This window comes from Lipotes vexillifer, unplaced genomic scaffold (assembly GCF_000442215.2).
Source record: "Lipotes vexillifer unplaced genomic scaffold, Lipotes_vexillifer_v1.1 scaffold36, whole genome shotgun sequence".
NCBI classification, from domain to species: domain Eukaryota; kingdom Metazoa; phylum Chordata; class Mammalia; order Artiodactyla; family Lipotidae; genus Lipotes; species Lipotes vexillifer.
The window spans coordinates 426863-448020 of NW_006792448.1; the positions used below are offsets into that span (position 1 = coordinate 426863).

Sequence of the window (21158 nt, forward strand, 5' to 3'; positions counted from 1 at the left end):
CCCCACCGAGTGCGTCCCGGTGCCCAGCTCCGAGCATGTCGCCGAGATTGTCGGTCGCCAGGGTGAGTGCGGGTGTGGGGGGTGTCCAGCTGGGCTTGGCCCCCGGGCCTGGGTGGGGAGACGAAAGAAAGGAGCTTGGGGCAGAAAAGGCGAACCCGGAGAGTCCTCCAGGTCCACCGGGAAGGGGTCTGGGAGGAGCTGAGGGTCGACGAGATGAGAAGATGGGTCACCTTGCGAATACCCCACGGTGTTCCTCTCATCTTGCGTGATAAAAGGTGCTAAGTTTCTCGAGCCACCCTATCCGGCGGTGTTCACTTTACTCGGGCTGTATTCCTGGAACACCCGGCTGGCGTGGCACCAAAAACCTCAGTGAGGTGGTAAAAGGTTGGGTCGGTTGTGGATTCGGTGTTGTGCATGGAAAGCTTTGAGATTGCAAGTTTGCGCAGCCGACCGTCTTTGTAAAAGCGCTCAGCTTGCCTTACAACGGCTTGTTGGGAAGAAGAAATGGACAGAAATGGAGGCTTGTAGAAAGAGCTCGTTCGAGAGGGAAGGGGATGTTGAAGTGGTCGTTCTTACCGCCCGCCCCTCCGCTGTTCAAAAACTTAGCTTTTTTGCTAACTCTCTGTTGCTCTTATTGTATTCGTTTCGATACACTTTAACTCTCGAAAAGGCACATTGGGTACCTTATAGAGCACTTTAGGGTGCACGACGAAGAAAAATTGGACAGTAAAGTAATTGAGTTAAGGAACTTCATGCGTTTATACAGTTTTAAGTAAATTCTCTTCACTTGCCAGCACACCAGTACTGCAGACAGACTCCTCCCACATTGCTCAGACAAAGGACCTAGGTCTCAGATTCCAGGAGTAGATTTGTGGAGGTGGGGGAAGGGATGCCCAGAGTACCTCTGTATCCGACATTTTTAGGGAAGGTCTTATGCTCTTTAGCGTAGCTCTTTTCCCTTTTATTGAAGGAGTAAATATTACCTGCCGCTGCCTTATTACAATATGATTTAACCTGGTTGATGCATGTCTTTCTCCTGTTAGGTTGAGAGCATTGTCGGGGTCAAATAAAGAGAAGTGATGGCGCTGCTGCTTAAATGATCTCATCTTTCCCAAGTGGTCTAGAGTACACATAAATAAGAAGTCTGTCGAAATGGTGGTTTCAAATATCAGAGTTGGCTCATCTCTTATCTCTAGGATTTTAATAAGAAAAATCCATCTGAAATCTGGTTAGAGGAAATAGCGTATTTCAGACTGCCTGGTGACTGGTACTTAAAGGCAGTGTTCAAAGCTGATGCCCTTCAATTAAGAGTTTATTTCTGTAGTTTGGTAGATAAATTTTGCATGCCTTTTTTTGTTTTTTGGTTTGTGTTGTTTCGTTTTTGCAATACTGAAGATACTAATCCAGGAAAGAACTGTTTCACCTCACATAGGATAAAATGATAACATCTCAAATTGTAGACTCAGAATGAGTTGGTTATTCAGATAACAACATCGGGAAATTGCTATGTATCAGGTTTGTATTTTGCAAGGCATTGAGTTTCTGGCAGTTGGGAATGTGAGGTTAATTCAGACTAACTTGGCTGCCCTTAAGAAGCTAACAGTCTAATAAACAGCGGAATGGCGCTAATCTAATCTGTAGTTAATGGCATTAACTATAGTGTGTGACAAAGTGGTACGTATAAGAACATCAACCCTGGAGGGCCTTGGAGAACGGATAGGACTTTAACAAATGGAGATGGAAGAAAGAATGAGGGACAGTGTGAGGAAAGGTGTGGAGAAATATCTCTAGGTATGGTTGGAAAGTTGCTGCTGGGTGGGGAGGGGAAGGTGTTTTTTTGATACTTAGGGTCTGATACTTAGGAGAGTGGTGAAAAGGGGCTGGGAAGGTGTCTGTTCAGGCCCTACTACGGTGACACTTCCTCAGCACAAGTTGCTTCAGTGTGCTTATGGTGACAGTTTAGGATAATGAAGGAAAAGAACACTTATAGGACAGTTTTACTAGGGGACAAGATACTGATATCTTTTGCATATTTAGTTTAATACACATTTTTGTCTTCTGTATTATACCCTTTAAAGCATGATTAAATGTTCCTTAATTATGCAGACTGTTACCTTTATGCAGATCCATTATTTAAAAGTAAACTGAATTCATTCCAAGTTTGTATTTTGTACCAAATTATAGCAATGAAATGGTCTTTAGTTTTTCTTTTTAGGGCCGAGCTTACTGGTTAATAAGGAAATGTGAATCTATTTATGTCTTAGGACATGGAGACAAATTGCTGACTATTCCTTTTACGCTTAATATTTTCCCAGAGTTGACAGCACTGTTAAAAGTATGTCATCATCCTCTATCTTATCTTAAGAACAAAAAGTCTTATCCTTTTCCTGTTCTGAACCATTCAACTAGTGGATCATTGACTCCCTTTGCCACGAACACTCCTCAGCAGCACCATGATAAAACCTGTAAAGTTATTTTCGCACTCCTGCAGGCAACTTCTAATGTTTGCATCCTTTTACAGTGTGATAATTTCCCCTTTCCCTAAGTGAATAAACAGGGCAAATCATTTAGTTTACTTTTTGCTTTGAATGAACAAAATTTTCCTCCTTAAGAATTATCCCTTCCTGCCATTTTATTCATTACCTGAAGTCATAATTTTCTGTTTGACATCTCTTAATTGGTTTTGGAAATAATTATGTCACAGATGGAGACATCTGTGACCAGCTCTGAAGCAGAGTAGGACAAATGGAATTCTGAGTCATATAGACTAGCAACTCATGTAGATGGCCTCTAGCTCCATTGTCTTTCAGAAAAACAAACCGCTGCTTTTGATTGTGATGAAAGTTTGCAGAGTGTTGACCTCATATTTATACCCCCCAGCAGCATATGGTCATTTACAAATGTTAAATTGGCCCCCTTTTTTAAGTGTGCATCTCATTTTGAAACCAACAACACTGTACAACAAAGCCAGGAACTGAAAAGAGGCTAAAGACTTGTAATCCAAGGTTTTATATTACTGTTTAAGATTAATGTACTTGATGGTCTATGTGTGTTCTCTAGCCTCCTAGTCAAGAAGGGCTATTTCTGGCTTTTTTTAATTGTATACTGTCAAAAAACATTTAAACTAATACTCTCAGTATCTGGATATTTATGAATAATACATATGCTGATATACTATACATTATAAAACATGTAAACAATTTTAAAAGGATGAGGTAAAGATGGAAATTGGAGTGTTTTGATTTTTTTTTTTTTTTTTTCCTGCACTCCAGTGAATTTTCTTGCACCCTACTTTGGCTATCACTGAGCTAGACCTTCTTAGAAAATTTTTTCTTCTTTATTGAGCTGCTCGCTCTCCACTGATCCCCAGTGATTGTGTATATTGTCACTTTTTAAACAGTTAATATGTTACATCACTTGAAGTTGTAAATACATCCTTGTGAAAAAATTTCCCAGTTTCCTAGGGTGGAACCACTCTTCCAAGTTCTAAAAAGAGAAAGCTTGGTCTTGTACATAAATTCCCTGTTTAAGAAGAAATATACATTTCATGAGGAGAAATAGTTTCAGAATAATGCTAAAGCTTGGTGTCTCTTTTGTGGAAGAGGGAGGATTGTTGGCATTCTCTCTGCCAGTTACTATATTACATGCCATTTAACTCTGCTAGGTGTGTATCCCCGTTTTGGACATAGAAACTGAGGTGCTGATAGGTATCTTGCTCAGATAGTGAAACTTGGGGTTAGACCAGTTTGTTTGCTAGTAAAGATAAAGTTCTCATTCTACATTGCTGCCTCAGTATTGAAGCATCTTGCTCAGAAAGGCTAATAATATTTTGGGTTAATTTCTGCCCTAATCATGAGTTGGGGTACTGTATTTCTAATATGCATAACTTAAAATATCATCACTGTCCAAATTAATTTACTTAATAAAATTTTGGTGTCTGCTACACAGAAGGCACAGGTCATTCTAACATTCTAGTTCTAATGTGTCTAACTAGAAATTCACTGTCATTTATAATTCAGAAAGTTAATTTGTATATACATGCTAGCTTTAAAAATTAAATGTCATTATTCTAGGCTTTAAAATCTAAATAATAGTTTGTATTAGCTCTGGGACCATTGGGGAAGGTTTGATTATTATAATTGTTTTGTAAATAGGTGGGGAATCTACTGCCTTTTCTTCCTGCCTTACTCAGCTTATGAACTATTTTGATTAACTAGGGAGGAAATGGAAAATAAAGTGGTAATTCAAGGGTGTATTTTCTGCCCCCTGGTAGAAATGCCATTGACCTAAAAATGATCCAGGGAATCAAGTATTTGAGAACTATTAATCTGTTAGAGATTTCCATTGAGGAAAATTTCCAGCAGTGTCTGTGAGTTGGAATTCTAGATAGTTCTTATATTTTAAGTTTTCAAGGAAAGGTGGAATTTAGTTATAAGACAGTGCTTAATATTTTATGGATTTGGTTTTGAGTGAATTTAATATTTGTACAGATCGAAGAATTTATTGCTTTTGTCTTAAACTGAGTACAAAAATGTTTTAGAATGTATGTTTTAATATAAAAGTATTTGTTGAAAACTGTCCCAATTTGCCTTTAACAGTCTCTGCTCAGCTGTGATATATTGGAAAGAGCCAGCAATCAAATTAAAATTCCTAAATTCTGATTACTCTGCGCCAGTAACTCACTTTGTGGTCTTGGACAAATCACTTAAACTTCCTAGGCTTCAGATTCTTCTTCAGCTGGGCATAACCATATCTACAACACCTCTGGGGACTATGAATTGTACACAAATAAATTGACATATATGAAACTGTAAGTGATAAGCACATACTACTTTTGTTAAGTTAAATCTGAAATTAATTCGAACCACTCTGTTAATCTCATTCACCTTTCCTCGGCTTGAGCAGACAGTTTTCACACATTACTATATTCGTCTAAGGTGATAGAACTAGAATGAACTGATGTCTAAATGCCTGTTTGGCACATGGCACCTCTATTCAGATAGGCTTAAATGATGCTGTGATAACAAAGAACCCCAGCATCTCAGTATTGAAACACCAGTGGTTTATTTCTTATTCACAGGCGCTGTGCTCATTTTAGTCATTCAGAGTCTTAGACCAGTGAAGCAGCCACCATCTCAAGTGTTAGCTGGTCTTCCCCTGTGCCAGAAGGATGAGAGACAGTGGCACAGCACACACTGGTCTTTAAATGTTAGACCCAGAAGTAATAATGATCACATCCGCTCATATTTCATTAATCAGAGCAAGTCATCTGGACACACCTAACTTCAAGTGGGCGAGTAATTACATTACAATCATGTGCCTACAGGAGAGAGCCAAAATATTCATGATGATTACCACAGTATTAAATCTATGGGATTGTGACAATTTTTTAAATGTAATTTATGCCCTGTAGGATTTGTAATTTAAACTCAATGAAAAAATTATAGATAAAAGTGGTCATAACAGGAATAAAGACACCTACTAGAGAATGGACTTGAGGATATGGGGAGGGGGAAGGGGAAGCTGGGACAAAGTGAGAGAGTGGCATGGACATATATACACTACCAAACGTAAAATAGATAGCTAGTGGGAAGCAGCCGCATAGCACAGGGAGGTCAGCTCGGTGCTTTGTGACCACCTAGAGGGGTGGGAGGGAGAGATGCAAGAGGGAAGAGATATGGGAACATATGTATATGTATAACTGATTCACTTTGTTATAAAGCAGAAACTAACACACCATTGTAAAGCAATTATACTCCAATAAAGATGTTAAAAAGAAAAAAGTGGCCATAAGATACTAAATAGGAAAGTGTATTCGCAGTTTAAAAACTCCTTTAGGGACTTTCCTGGCAATCCAGTGGTTAAGACTGCATTTCCACTGCAGGGGGCAAGGTTCAATCCCTGGTCGATCAGGGAGCTAAGATCCCACATGCTGCGCAGCACAGGCAAAAAGAGAAAGAAAAAAAAAACTCCTTTAGGGAACTCCAAACAGATTATGGATAATCTGTTTTAAAACCCCATTGATCTTCAGGTGATTCTAAAGTGATATATTTATTAAACTGCATCTTAATCCTTCTCAAATGACTTATATACCATAATGCATGTTTACTTTTAACTTTTTCCCCATACTACCATTAGGTACCATATAGACATTTATAAGGATTACATCTGATATTTAAGCTTTTAAAGTGATATTCTAATACTAGTAATACCAAGGCAAACTATGCTAAATTGAATATGCACAGTATAATGTTACTTGAATACTTTGAGGCTTTATTCCATGACTGATTTTGAGAATTTTAAGTTATACTGCATAATTATAGCACCTCTTTCATGCCAGTGTTTGAGATTTAAGAACAATTCGTGTGGGCATGGTTTGTTGCCTGTGTCCAGCAAGCAAAAACTGCAGTTCATTGTGTGCAGGGGAGCCTGATTTGACCACAAGTAAAGTGGTATCATGAAATAATAAGACTAGGCCTTAAAATAATAAAATTATTTCATGAGCTGCAGATGTAGTTGAAGGTAAGCATAAAGTAGTTTCATCTTAAATGTAGTTAGAGGAGAGCGGGGAGGTAATAGTTCCAAACTACTAGAAGGTTACCAGTGTAAAATGTTTGCCCTTTGGGCTGACCTTTTTATTACTGTCCCCCTTTCTGTACCACTCTCCCCTCCCCTTTGGCTTATCTTCTACCTTTCCACCAGTACCTGCAGGAAAGGACATTGAACTTGGAGTTAGGAGACTTGTTAGAGAGCTGGCTTTACCATGGACAAATCGCTTAACCTCACTGAGTCTCGGTTTCCTCTGCTTGGGGGAAGCTAGTCCATCCAGCTGTTCTTCCTGGCCCTCCCCCACCCGCTCTCTGTTGTGAGGATCAGGTATGAGAAGATGTCAGTACAGATTCACTCTACAATGGAAAGTATAGAGATAATAAATTATATATGAGGCAGGGTAAAGTTTATAAATTTTTTTACTGCTAGATTTGTACGCTGAGCAAATGCTAGTTGAAACCAAAAATTGTCATTTTAGTAAGTTTTTCATAGGACATATATACCACTAGTTAGTGATATATATTATATTTTTTAAAGCTTACAATGTCTTAAAATTTTATTTTAAATCAGCACTTTTGAAATGTATTTCCTGGTAAAGACCTAAGCTAGTCTATAGTCTGGAAGAGAATCATTTACGAATGAATCTGATTCCATTATATGATTCCCATACAGAGGTAATTCTCAGCTTTCTATTAACATCCTCCAAAGGGCATGAATCTAATTTTAAAATCCCCAGTTAGAAAAATTGTTCTGCCTTTCATCTCTAATTTACACCCTCTTCTGGGTGTCACAGCTTTAGTGAAAGGCCAAATAGAGCCCTTTGTTTGTTAAGTATGTCGATCCTCTTGTCTAAACTATGTGAAAAAGGAGGGGGATTTTAAATTTAGTTTAACCTGTATTTTTAAAAATACCTTTATACATGCAGGGAATTCTCCACTTCTAAGAATCAACTAGGAAAATAAGGCAGGTTGAGAGAATGGTGTATTTAGGGAATTGGGGTATTTAGGAATCATTAGTTTATAACTTTGGGCAATTCTCAGCTTCAGTTTTCTTCACATATGAGATTGAACTAGATTATCTCTTGTAGCTCTTATATTCTTATTTTTGTCCAAAAAGAGTTCCTAAAATCATGTAAAAGTAAACCAGGTTTCAAATTACCAATTAGATTGACTTCAACATATCTCCTCCCAGTTTCGTAAAGTTTATAATACTTTAACATGCTTTTCACAATCTAAATATAAGTTTTATCTTCAGGACTTAAATTTTTTAATGTTTTTTAACTTTCTATAGAAAATTGATTCATCTGATTTTTAAAAAAAAAAAAACATTTAAATGTGTCAGGTAGTATATCATCTCATTTGATCCATTCTTATTTCCACCATACAGATAAGGAAACAGACCTATGGGGATACAAATAACTTACCCAGGGTCTCAAGCTAATAGAATTAGAGACTTGAACACTCCAACTCAGTAAGTGGTAGAACAAGCAGACAAAGCAGCGAGGATATAAAAGGCTTGAACACCACCAGCAGCCAACAGTATAAGAAAAGAAAATGACAGATCAATATCTGTACTTGAACACATGTAGACACCAAATCCTTTTGGTGCTTGAAGTTTGGTACAAGTCAGTGAGGGCAGAACTGAATCTCAGTCATCTTAATGTCAGTTAAAGTACCTGAAACATAGTGGATACTTGCTGTTTATTTTATTGAACTGAATAGTTGGATTAGAAACTTGCCATTTTATTATTTATCATTTTAGTTTTCATGTTGTGGCATTTTCTTCCCTCTTGCCTTTACTTGAGGAGCCAGTCAACCTACAGTTGTTTGGATCTGTTTTAGATGCTACTTGATTTAGGGCATTAGATGTCCATATGAATACTGGTAATCAAAACTTAAGATCACGTAAATGAAGCTGTTTGAAGTGTTGACATAGTGATGTCTAAAGTGAAACAGTATTCTTAACAGAAAATTTCAGAAAATTTTGACTAGAGCTACAAGAAGGGCCCTTGAACCCAGGAAAGGAAAGCTGTTTCTATATTGTGCGTTTAGGAATCCATTGCATTGCTAATCTAAACAATTTATTTAAATGTTGGATTAAGTTGTGTGCATAAGAAACACTCTCTTACTGGGATTTAGCTGATGTTCATCGGTCTGTGAAGCTCTTAATACTGAAAAATTGAGTCCTTGTAAAATTATAGGTGTTTTGAATAGCCTGTCTAGACTCTTCCAAGAAGAAAGGGATCTTACTTATATATAAAATCATTAAAGAATATGATCCCCTCATTAATTCTAATATATCATGAAATGTACATATAAAATAATGTGTTTCTCTAATGCTTTTAGAGAAAGATAGTATGGAGTAGTGAGAGGGGTATGGAATTATTAAGGCAACTTGTGTTTGAGATCTGACTTTCCAGCTGGGAGATGTCTCTAAGCTCTTTCAGTTTAGTTCTTTCCTATCCTTCCTAAAGCTGTTAAGCCAATCATCACTCTGTTATGATTAAATGAAAGTATAGGAGAGTTTGGAAAACTGAAAAGTGTACTACGAATTTTACTATTTCAAAGCCCAGCCTATTGGCTCAGTTTACTCATGAAATACTTGAAATGGTGGTGGTGGGGGCGGTTAGGTAGCCTAAAAAAGCTGTCCTTTACTGAACACAGGCATTGTAATAAGTATTTTTAATACATTATTTCATTTAATCCTTGCAACAACCAAATGAGAGAAGTAACTTTAATTATAGTTCCTCAGCCATGAAGGGATAGAGGTTTGGTGGCCTGTTAGAGCTCCCAAAGATGGTTTGTGATGGTCTGTTCAAAGTCTTATGTTCCCAGCTATAATTCAACCTACTTTTCTTGAGGAAAGGAAGAATAGATGTATGCATGTGAGATATGGTAGTATCTGATTTCCCAAGTGCTTTTTAGACTTCAGAAGTGATTTTGTATTTCCTAGGAGAAAAGGGACTAGGTCAAAAGATAAAAGCATTGGAAAGGAGCTAGAGGTTGAATGACCTAACATTAAAACCACAAGCAAACTCTGGTGGTAGATTAGAACCCGGTCCTGCAGATAATCAGTTTTTTTTTCCTTATGTTATTTCCTTTAAACTAGACCTTGGGATAGTATTAGTAAGTGGTAGCTGTGATAAAGTCATATCTATATTTGTATTATTCTTGAGTTCATAGAGCCTTTCACACACACAGTCTTCATCTTTTCCAAATGACTGTGTTTATTACTCAGAAGAGTTTGTTACTCAGAAGATTTGGGGGGGTGGGGAAGGGAAGGAGGATTTTCCAGGTTATTTAGGGGAATATCTGGGTAGAGATAAGGAAGAATAAGGCATGTTTAGGAGATGATAAAATCTGGGAGAAGGTAAGTGATAGCCACTTAATTAGGAGATGGATGGGGTGGGAGCTGGGGGTAATTTAAATATCAAGCCCAGAGTTCTAATTTTCTTGAAGGTAAAAAGAACTACTCAAGGAGTTTCACTCCCCCTCTTCATTGTTATTAAAGTGTGTTTCTGTATGTGTGTGTATACTGATTTCTCTTTTAAAATAAAACCTCTTGGAGAGAATTTCTGAAGAAAGATATACCCCAAGGATGACCCAAAGTGAAAATGCACATAGTTTTGGTGTGTGTTTATAAGGGTTTTAGCTTTCTTAAATCACCTTATATTTGTAGCTAATTGATGAAATGAATGGGAAATACAATGAATTTAATTTCTGGAAAACAAAATCCTCTGTCGAAAATCTGCAACACTTCACATAACGTTTGGGACTTCTTTAAAAAAAACAAAACAAGTTCTTTGCACCTACAAGATAGACTTTAAACTCCCTTGCCTCATGTTAAAGACTGAATCATCCCCCATCAGACCTGCTCCCCTGCCATTCTACCCTCCAGTCACTTAAAGCTCCCACAACACTGAGCCAGGTGTGGCCATCTTGTGCTCTTGATTCCTGCTTTGGCACTTGCAGTTTCCTCTACTTTCCTTCCCACGTGGCAGAACTACTTTCTTCAAGCTTAAGTTCAAATGCCTTTGAAGTCTTTCATTTTCCGTAAGCAACAAAGCCCTCTCCTTTTCTATGCTCCCACTGCTTTGTATACCTATTTTCATTAAAGCAGTTATCTTATATCAGTATTATCTTATATCAGTATTATATCAGTATTGTTCTCATGACTGTGAGCTCCTTTCCTTTCTATACTGTGAGCTCCTTGAGAGCAGAAATTATGATAGTTCCTGTATATCACCTGGAATTAGCACCAGCACCTTTATAGGGAATTTAATATTTGAATGGGTAAGTTTAAGCATCAGGCTTGTGAATGTTCTTGGGCCAAAGGAGTGGTTTAGCTAGGAACACCTAGCCAAATCCCTTAGGACAAGTGGAGGCCAGGTTTTACTTGTGCATCTCTTACCAAATCACTTATGTCTCAACATAAACACCCTGTCTTTGTCAGCACCCTGGCTTATGTATTTCTTTTCTACCTATTTTGATTTTTATCAATAGTTTATCCCGTCACCCTACTCCAGTGCCCGTGATCCCCAGACTTTTCTTGTATTTATATCTAGCTACTTATATCTGGCGACTGCCCTGGACATTGGGTCTCTCGGGTTAGGGTTTAAATTTTTTCTGAACCAAATACTTTCCTTTGTTCAAAAGCCAGGGACCTGGAAGAATGGAGGAAATAATTGGAGAAAGGGGAAAATGGTAATGCGGTAGGCACAATAAACCCCCTTTCCCTGAAGATGCCTACACCCTACATCCCTGGAAACTCTGAATATGTATATGGAGTATGGACCTTGAGATGGGGAGGTTGTCTGAGATCATCTGGGTGGGCCCAGTGTAAACACAGGAGTCCTTAAAAGCAGAAGAACTTTCCCAGCTGGATCAGATACAAGAAGGGGAGAGATCTGAAGTATGAGAAGGATTCAACCTTTGCTGGCTCTGAAGATGGAGAGACAGGGCCACAAGCCATGTTGGTGGCCTCTAGAAGCTGGGAATGGCCTTCAGCAGACAGTCAGGCAAGAAAGCAGGGAGCTCAGTCCTACGATGGTAAGCAACTAAATTCTGCCAATAACCTGAATGAGCAAGGAAATAGATTCTTCCCTGGAGCTTCCAGAAACACAGCCCTGCAAACAGGGGTTTTAGCCCTGTTGAGACCCATGTCAGACTTCTGACCTACAGAATTGTAAACTAAAAAATTTGTGACATTGAAGCCACTATGTGGGGTAACCTGTTACGGCAGCACTAAAAAACTAAAGCAGGTAATAAGCAAAATTAAAGGACAGGGCTTCCCTGGTGGCGCAATTGAGAGTCTGCCTGCCAATGCAGGGGACACGGGTTCGTGCCCCGGTCCAGGAAGATCCCACATGCCGCGGAGCGGCTGGGCCCGTGAGCCATGGCCACTGAGCCTGCACGTCCGGAGCCTGTGCTCTGCAACGGGAGAGGCCACAACAGTGAGAGGCCACAACAGTGAGAGGCCCGCGTACCGCAAAAAAAAAAAAAAGGACAGAAAAAGATTTCTGGATTGAGGCCTCCATTTTCCTTCTAGCTCTCAGCTCCTACAGGCCACCTGTAGTTCCTTGCCACGAGGTCTCCATGGGCAGATCAAGCACAGCTTGTCTGCTTGCTTCTGGGCTAGCCAGAGCACATCTGACTACTTCTGAAGCCAGCTGGAGAAAACTCTTTTAAAGGACTCGTGATTAGGTCAGGGCCACCCATGTAATCTGGATAATCTTCCTATTTTAAGGTGAATTAATTTGGACTGGAATCATATCTATATTACAGACTGTAATTCTACATCTGGTTCTTCTAAGTATGTCATTCCACGTGTTTCATGGAATTAAAAAGTGGCCTTAAAGATCTAGTCTAGTGCTTTTAAGCTTTTCTGACTGTGACCCGTCCCCCCCTACCCCCACACCCCCGCAAAGGAACATTTTATGTTGCAGCCCATTGTACACATATTTATTGAAACATTTGGAACCTATTCAATTGATATGGCAAACCATGGTTTCAGAAACACTGAAGATATCATTTCAATTCCGTTCCTTCAACTCGTCTCCCAGCAACAGAGGACCTCTCCCTCTTAACTGCTCAGGCAGCTGGTGCCAAGAGGCTCTCTTTACCCTGGAGAAGCAAGACCCAACCTTTGCTACTCTACTAGGGAGTGAGAGGACCAGAATTCTGGCTGCAGGTACAGAGTTTTAAGGTGAAACACAGTCCCAGCCACAGTGATAGAGAAAGGGGAAATGGGTTCCTACAGGAGGGAGGTAAGTTGGAGACTTTCTCTTGGGAGAATTTACTTCCAAATCAAAATAAAATTGCAGCTATGCAAGTCATTAGTGCTATTCTAGTTCTTAATCTCTACGCAGTCTGGTATAGAGCTTGCCATATGTCGGTTTTTATTTGTAGCTATAAGAAAACAATTATTAGTCCTTACTTCTTGGACTTACTCAGCTTCGAGGTTATGAAATCGTTTACTCTGCTATTCATAAATTTTTTCTAAATCTCAGAACTAGCCAAAAGTCTGATTGATATGCTTAGTGTAATAAAATGTATCATTTCTTCATAACTAATTTTAAAAATTTTCTAATTTAATATTTCTTTGGGGAAAAAACTAATGCATTTGTATGGTTCAAAATTTGTAAGAAATAAAAGTGTACAAGGAAAATTGTCACCCTCCTACCCTGTCTCCCTAAGTCAACCAGTTTTATGACTGCAGAGTATTCCTTTATATAGCTATACCAGCCTCACGCTAATACAAACAGTAATATAATGCAAAGGTCATTTGCTCCTGTGCAAGTATTCCTACAGACTCAATTCTGTGAGTGGGATTGTAGGGGCAAAAGGATACTTGACTTGTAATATTGATGGGATATTGCAAACTGCCCTTGAGGAGTTTATACTCTCAGCAGCTAAATATGAGGGGGTTTTTTTCCCATTCTTACTAGCACTGTTTATTTGTTTTTGATGTTTGACAGACTTATGGGTGGAAAATGATACCTCAGTTCACATGAAAATGGGAATTTTCATGTTTGGAGCCATTTATATATTTCCTTTTCTGTGAGCTATTTCTTTCACCTGTTTTTTCTGTTGGGTTTTGGTGTTTTGATATATAAGGGTAGGTATATGGGTACCTGTGTAAGAAGAGAGAAATTAGCCATTTGTGATGTGAGTTGTAAATAATTTTTTTACATTGTATTTGGTGAGTTTTGCCATGCAGCAATTTTTTTTAAAGTGCGGTCTAATTTTTCAGTACCTTTATGACTTATGAGTTTTGTGACACTCTGAGATTATAAACTTTTCAATGTTTTTTTAAAATATCATTGCACTTTCAAATAGAAACTCAATCTGAAATACTCCAAAAAGCTTTTTTACCTCCTCTACCTGCAAAATAGTAAAACAAATTGGTTTTTTCTCCTTAGTTTGTGCCATCTGTTTAGAACTCTGCCTATTCAAATTGTCTCAAACTTTATAACGTGTATATATATTCTAGAAACTGTTTGTTGGTTGTTGGGAGCTCAGAATATGCATGTTCTCATAGAAACAATAATGTGATTGATGAGGTTTCCTGATCTGAGTTAAGGCTACTGTGTTAAAACTGTCTTAGAAAATTCAGGAGCGAAAAGAAATACTTCTGTTTCTCTTGGCAGTGGCGTATAAGGGGTTGGCTTTGCTATCTTTCTGTTCCCTCTTTCCTCTGATCTGCAAAACCTAAGCACGTGACCCTTTTGGGCAGGGTAGGCTTGTCTTACGCCCCTATCTGAGAGATGGTCCACACTCCAACCACCTGTCTTCTCTGTCTTCCTAATGAGCCATGTATTAAACATCTATTTATTTGTACCATCCATAGGCCCAATAATGTCTGTGTACCTTTAGGCATATTTTCTTAGTTAATATACCTACTAGGTATTAAAGTATTCTACTAAGGTGCACCTGACAGTTGCTCATAGTCTCAGAAGGCATATTTTCTTAGTTAATATACTTTAGGCATATTTTCTTAGGCATATTTTCTTAGTTAATATACCTACTAGGTATTAAAGTATTCTACTCACGTGCACCTGACAGTTGCTTATAGTCTCAGAAGCATTTAGAGAAGTTTCTTAACGCAGCTTTCTAATGTTCACTACAGTAAGGGTTGAGAGGGGCCAACCCTAGACTCTCAAGCTAACTCTCCCTTTGTCCTTAATAGAAGTTGCCTGGTGTTTTTCTGCAGGATGATCAGGACCCTCTTTGTTAGAAATGTGTGATTCTAGCAGACTGCCTTCTTGTTGAGTTGTAGCTCAGAGAAGAAACTCATGTGTCCAGATGATAGTAACTCCCCTGAGTGTGTAGTATGAAGAATTAGGCATTCATTCCACCCCTTTCAGACTTTCTTAGGCATCTCTCCATCAGTCACGTATTGGCCAATGGAAAATGATTGCAGTTCTCAACCTCAAGCAGCACCTACTGTGCTGACTGAGGGAGTCTCATAGAGATTTAGCCTGTATAAATGATAAGTAGATGTAGAAGCTTTATTGTTCTGGTCTTCCAGTTCACTTTCTTTTGTGGAGCAAAAGCAGATATATTTTCCTATGCTCAGAAGTTACACTATCAAATTAACCTTGTAGTTCATTGTAGATATAAACTTACAGCAGCACTCTATAATAAAAACTTTCATGTTTTACAGTAGTGTAAATTTGACTGATTGCACTCGGCCCTTCTTACCTCCTCCAGTTACTGCACTAAGTGCTTTCCTTGCAATTTTGCTTTTAGCTACACCACCCACCCACCCCCACCCCCTAGTCTTCTTGAATATAACCCTCAGGTTAGAGAAAACCTGACTCTGAAAGTGTTTTCATGATAGGTACCTAAGATCCAGCAGTGAGAAAGCAGCCATTTCTAAGTTCTTCCAATTTGTTGGAAGGAGAAACAGGATCTTCATTTGTAGTTCAGATCCAAAAGTTCAGTGCTACGTTGAGTAAAGTTGTTATTGAATAACATATTCAGGTAGCTTCATAGCATAAAGTTAGCATAATCAACTCCCTTCAACAGGGTTGGACTAGCAGTATGGGGCCAGAATATGAAAGGCCGGGAAAGCTCAACAAAAATGCTTAGATGCAAAGCAATATGTATAAGAAGGGCCCAGTGTTCTTATATAGAAAAATGATCTTTGTTTCAACAAATGTTATATGGCCACCCCATGGCATATACTTATAGCCAACCACCCCGTGCTTTGAGAATGCTTAGGGAGTGCACACAAACCAGTCCTAAGGGAGAGGAGGCTCCATAGAGGATGAGGCATCTAAACTAAAATCTGAAGGGCTACCAGGAGTTAAGCAGAGCTGGCAGTAAAGGGGCAAGAATAAAGGAACATTCTGATCATGGAAGCAAGAGAGCATGCATAGGAGTTTAGTATGGTGGAAGCACACCCACAGAGTTTTAAGAAGTGAGGAGGGGGAAAGGAGAGGGGTACAGAGATAAGGCTAGAGAGAAATAATAAGGTACCAGGTACAGAGGAACCTTGTGTGTGCCATACTGTTGACTTTATTCTTATGGTAAAAAGGAGCCATTAAAGCACTTTATGCAAAGAAGTGAGCATGTGATAGGTGCTTTGTTTAGAAGGCATCATCTGCCTAATGTGACTATAGAGAATGGATGGGAGTGAGGCAAGAATGGAGGCAAGGAGACCGATTTGGTGGGGGGTGGAGGGTACTTCTGGCAAGCTTCACGTTAAGACCTTTGAAAAGTATAACCCCAGAGTTTTATGCCTTAGCTGTATATTTGACATCTTTGTTACCGTTTGAAACCCTCTAATCTTATGCAGTTGGCACTGATAATGGGTGATTACTCCAAAAAGTAATCATGGGTAATTATGCATAGGTGTCTTAGATATTTTACTTACTTAACTTAAATATACTCAGGATTTAGGGCCAAAGCCTTTTATTTGAGAATGGGGCTGCCAACCAGCATAGTCCTTCAATAAAACCACATTCAATGACCATATCCCATACAATTTCCAATATGTTTCTTTTGAATTTAGCAAGAACTTTACAGTGAGTGCAAAGTTATTCTATGTTGGTTTTTTTACCCCAGGATTTTACAGTTGTCTCACCCATAGTTCAACATCTTTTTTTTTCTTTAAGGTACTCGTCTTTATTGAAATTTTTAAAAACAATCAATTTTCATACAAGTTCAGCGTCTTCTCACATTTATATGTTACTGTTTTATGTAATTGTTAATTTAGTTAATGCATGAGTGCAGCTAGTATAAACAGATGGGAATCAAAACAACTGATTCTTAGTGAAGCCTGAAATCCAACTGATGGAACAGAAAAGAGATGATGTACTAGCCTTGAGCATTTTGCCATTGTCATCAATTGAGCTTTACAGAGGAAAGAGTAATGTTAAAGTAAAATAATAAGACAGTTAAATGGACGTCAGTTGAAGAGTTTTTATCGCAGTATAGTTGTGTGGAATTTGAGGTTCTGGGAATAGCAAAAAGACTGTAGATTATGAAGTCAGACTAGGTTTAACTCTGGCTCTGCCTCTTACTTGCTGTGTGAACTTGGACATGTTATACAATTTTTCTGTGCTTTATATTCCTTAGGAATAAAAGGAGTATAATAGTCTCATCCTTAGGGTTGTTATGTAGATTAAATAAGATGATAGATATTAAATGTCTCACATGTACATTAATGGTTTTTCTTTGCCACCAACACCCTGCACGGTAGTAAACTATTAGTGTTCTGAAAGTCAGACCCACTTATAGTGTAGCTGGCCTATTTTGTGCATCATTTGCAATGACTGATAACATGAGGAAGAAACAGTAAGCCTGACCTCTGAGTTAAAGACCTCCAGTAGAGGTGTCACCTCCTCCCTGAGAATGAGAGATCACCAGGAAAGTATGCCTCAGGATCTAGGAATTAGGAAAGCTTTATCATCATCTAGTGATAAGTTTTTGTGATAAAGAAAAAACTCTAAAACTTAAAGAGGGAAGAAAAACTGCCCAGACACAGACTTTTAGCTTGAAAGGAGCTTTCTGTGATTTGTCTTTATCAATATTATTGAAGTAGATGTTGATACTTACGAAATATTTCTTTCTAACAGGTTGTAAAATTAAAGCGCTGAGAGCCAAGACAAACACGTATATCAAGACACCTGTTCGTGGTGAAGAGCCCATTTTTGTTGTCACTGGACGGAAAGAAGATGTTGCCATGGCCAAAAGAGAAATCCTCTCAGCTGCAGAGCACTTCTCCATGATTCGTGCATCTCGAAACAAAAATGGCCCTGCCCTGGGAGGGTTGTCGTGCAGTCCTAATCTGCCTGGTCAGACCACCGTTCAAGTCAGGGTCCCCTATCGTGTGGTAGGATTAGTTGTTGGACCCAAAGGAGCAACAATTAAAAGAATTCAGCAGCAGACCCACACATACATAGTAACTCCAAGCAGAGATAAGGAGCCGGTCTTTGAAGTGACAGGGATGCCCGAGAATGTTGACCGAGCACGAGAAGAAATAGAAATGCATATTGCCATGCGTACAGGAAACTACATTGAGCTCAATGAAGAGAATGATTTCCATTACAACGGTACTGATGTAAGCTTTGAAGCTGGCGCGCTCGGCTCTGCGTGGCTCTCCTCCAGTGCAGTTCCTCCTAGCCGCGCCAGAATGGTCTCCAGTTATCGAAATGATAGTTCCAGCTCTCTGGGAAGTGGTTCCACAGATTCCTACTTTGGAAGCAATAGGCTGGCAGACTTTAGTCCAACAAGCCCTTTTAGCACAGGAAACTTTTGGTTTGGAGATACACTACCTTCTGTAGGCTCAGAAGATCTTGCGGTTGATTCTCCTGCCTTTGACTCTTTACCAACATCCGCTCAAACTATCTGGACTCCGTTTGAACCAGTTAACCCGCTCTCTGGCTTTGGGAGTGATCCTCCTGCTAACATGAAGACTCAGCGCAGAGGAAGTCAGCCGTCTACTCCTCGTCTGTCTCCTACATTTCCGGAGAGCATTGAACACCCACTTGCTCGGAGGGTTAGGAGCGACCCACCTAGTACAGGCAGCCATGTTGGCCTTCCAATATACATCCCTGCTTTTTCTAATGGTACCAATAGTTACTCCTCTTCCAATGGTGGTTCCACCTCTAGCTCACCGCCAGAATCAAGACGAAAGCACGACTGTGTGATTTGCTTTGAGAATGAAGTTATTGCTGCCCTAGTTCCATGTGGCCACAACCTCTTCTGCATGGAATGTGCCAACAAGATCTGTGAAAAGAGAACGCCATCATGTCCAGTTTGCCAGACAGCTGTTACTCAGGCAATCCAAATTCACTCTTAACTATATATATATATACATAAATACTATATCTCTATATGGACTTATAAAGGCATGGGTATAATGGTACCCCCAGTAAACTTCCTAATGAATTCTTATGACTGTTATCAGGCTTTATTGGGATTAGGCTAAAGTTGTTAGTAAACTTATAAAAGGCTGCTGTGGTAACACTAAACCTAAGTGGTCTCTTGTCTATTAGTTTGGTTTGAATTATTAATACTATCCTATAGACCCAGAGACATAGCTTGTATAAGAATTGCTAAAGCTGACGTTCAACTCGGCTGAGTGAAGATAATCGTAGGTTGTGTGAACCTATGAGAAAAGTGTATACGTCTAAGATTTCAGAACGATGGGTCCCAGAGCCTAACCACATTAAGAGTTTATGGAGGGTACTTGGCATTACAGATGATTCAGACACTTCCAGTGCTGCCTTCTTTACACTGCCAGTTTTCACAAAATAGGTTTGTTTGTTTTTTATTTCACAACAACTTATGCCTAATTCTGCAGGATTGCAAGTAACTTTTTAATGCATTGTGATGACTTACTGGTAATGATAGGGGCTGATGGCGCTTTACTCGATCACTGGTTATAATTTGGGACAAAAACTGCTACATTGACCTTCATCTCGCCCAGAGTGCTCATGGCTGGTATGATCAGTGGATCAGGAATGCATTTGTGTCGATTGTGAATTCATACCCATTGCCTCCCTTGGTGAGTGTGGAAATGGCCACCTGGGTTTTTCCATTTCAGGAAGGGCTTTGGGATGCACCTATATTGGCTAATAATTGAGGATACAAACATTCCATTCATTAGTCTGATCAAGCTATTGATTAATTTTTAGACTATAGGTCAAAATGTGAAACATTTTATGTTCAATCCATATTCGTCTTGCACATTATAAATATATTTTTATTTTTTAGTAATTTAGGGGAGGGGGGAGGGAGAGAGGGATAATAACACCCTTAGCATAATTCACAAAAGCAGCTGTGATGACCTCCAATCAGTTTACTTCATTTCAAAACTTATTTCCAATCAAAAGGAAAGATTTCTTTAAGATACACTTTTTACATTTCACCTGTGGATGTCTGTGACTTCATCCTCAGTATGTTCCCAAACCTGTGCTGGCATTGAATGGACAGAACATTATACTGGTGGGGTTTTCTACTAATTATTTTTTGAAGCGTTATTTTCCCAACACAAAGAGCTTTTTTTCTCACTATAACAAAAATTGAAATCCTATGTGTATTGAATAGTAAATAGACAAATTTTATTTTTTATTTCCACTTGAAAAGTTACATTTCGTATAAAAGTTTACAAATAACGGTTTTTATTTTGATTTTTTCAGTATAAAAAATTGCCTTGATGGCATATTATGATGTAATGCTAATTGCTTGTAGGATAGTTATATGTCAGTATTGAAACCTAATCTTTAGCTGCCATCTTGTAGATACAAACGAATGTTCACCAAGCATGTATTTTGTATTTTGTTGCATTGTACACTGCAACTAATAAGCCAAGGAATCGACATATATTAGGTGCGTGTACTGTTTCTAAAAACCACAAACTAAGAATGATAAATTATCAATATAGTTTAGTATTTGCTAATTTTACTACACTCTTTTGTTATGTATATGTAGGGAAGTCATAGGGATTATAAATTCAATTTGAGTAAAGTTTAAAACCATATATTTTATGATAAAGGGCCTTTAACTTAAGATGGCCAAAGCACTGATATTATATATTTGCTGTAAAGAGAATTATAAGAGTTTTATTTTTCTGATATTAAAAGTTACTTAATAAAGACTTGTTTCCATTAACTTGAATGTATTCTCCTTGGTGTTTTTCATGTAATCATTAGTTTAGACTGGGAGACTGCTGTTTGCCAGAATTGAAAATTTCCTTTTACAGTGTTTCCCCTCCTCAGCCAGTGACCCTGTTGCTTATGCTCCTATCCGAATTTAGCTTTTTTCTTTAAATAAGTGTCACATTAGGTAAAACTAGAGATGTGGCTAGTTTCAGATTGTATAGTTAGTTGCATGTTTATATAGTTGACCACAAATAACCACTATTAACCTAATTGTAAATAAAATAGTGAATGATTTATACATATTAATGTTAACTAAAATCCTGAACCCAACTTAGACTTTACTCAGTTTCCATCCTTTGTTACAGATTTTTGTCTTTCTATCACTAAAACTATAAAACTAATTTTTTTCTAATATGAAGGTACAAGTTTTAAACTTTTAGTTCCTAAGTACCTTCGGAAAGGTTTTGTGGTTGATAAAAATATTACTCCGTTAATG

At 38.5% G+C, this 21158-nt stretch overlaps 1 protein-coding gene across 1 annotated transcript in view; it reads left to right on the plus strand.

Annotated features, from left to right (window-relative positions):
* MEX3C (mex-3 RNA binding family member C) overlaps positions 1 to 18858 on the plus strand; it is a 19711-nt gene extending 853 nt beyond the window's left edge. The window contains exons 2-3 of the mRNA XM_007465565.1: positions 3 to 62; positions 17633 to 18858. Of these exons, the coding sequence (XP_007465627.1) occupies positions 3 to 62; positions 17633 to 18858 (1286 nt within the window). The remainder of the gene's footprint in view (positions 1 to 2; positions 63 to 17632) is intronic.
* The last annotated feature ends 2300 nt before the right edge of the window (positions 18859 to 21158 follow it).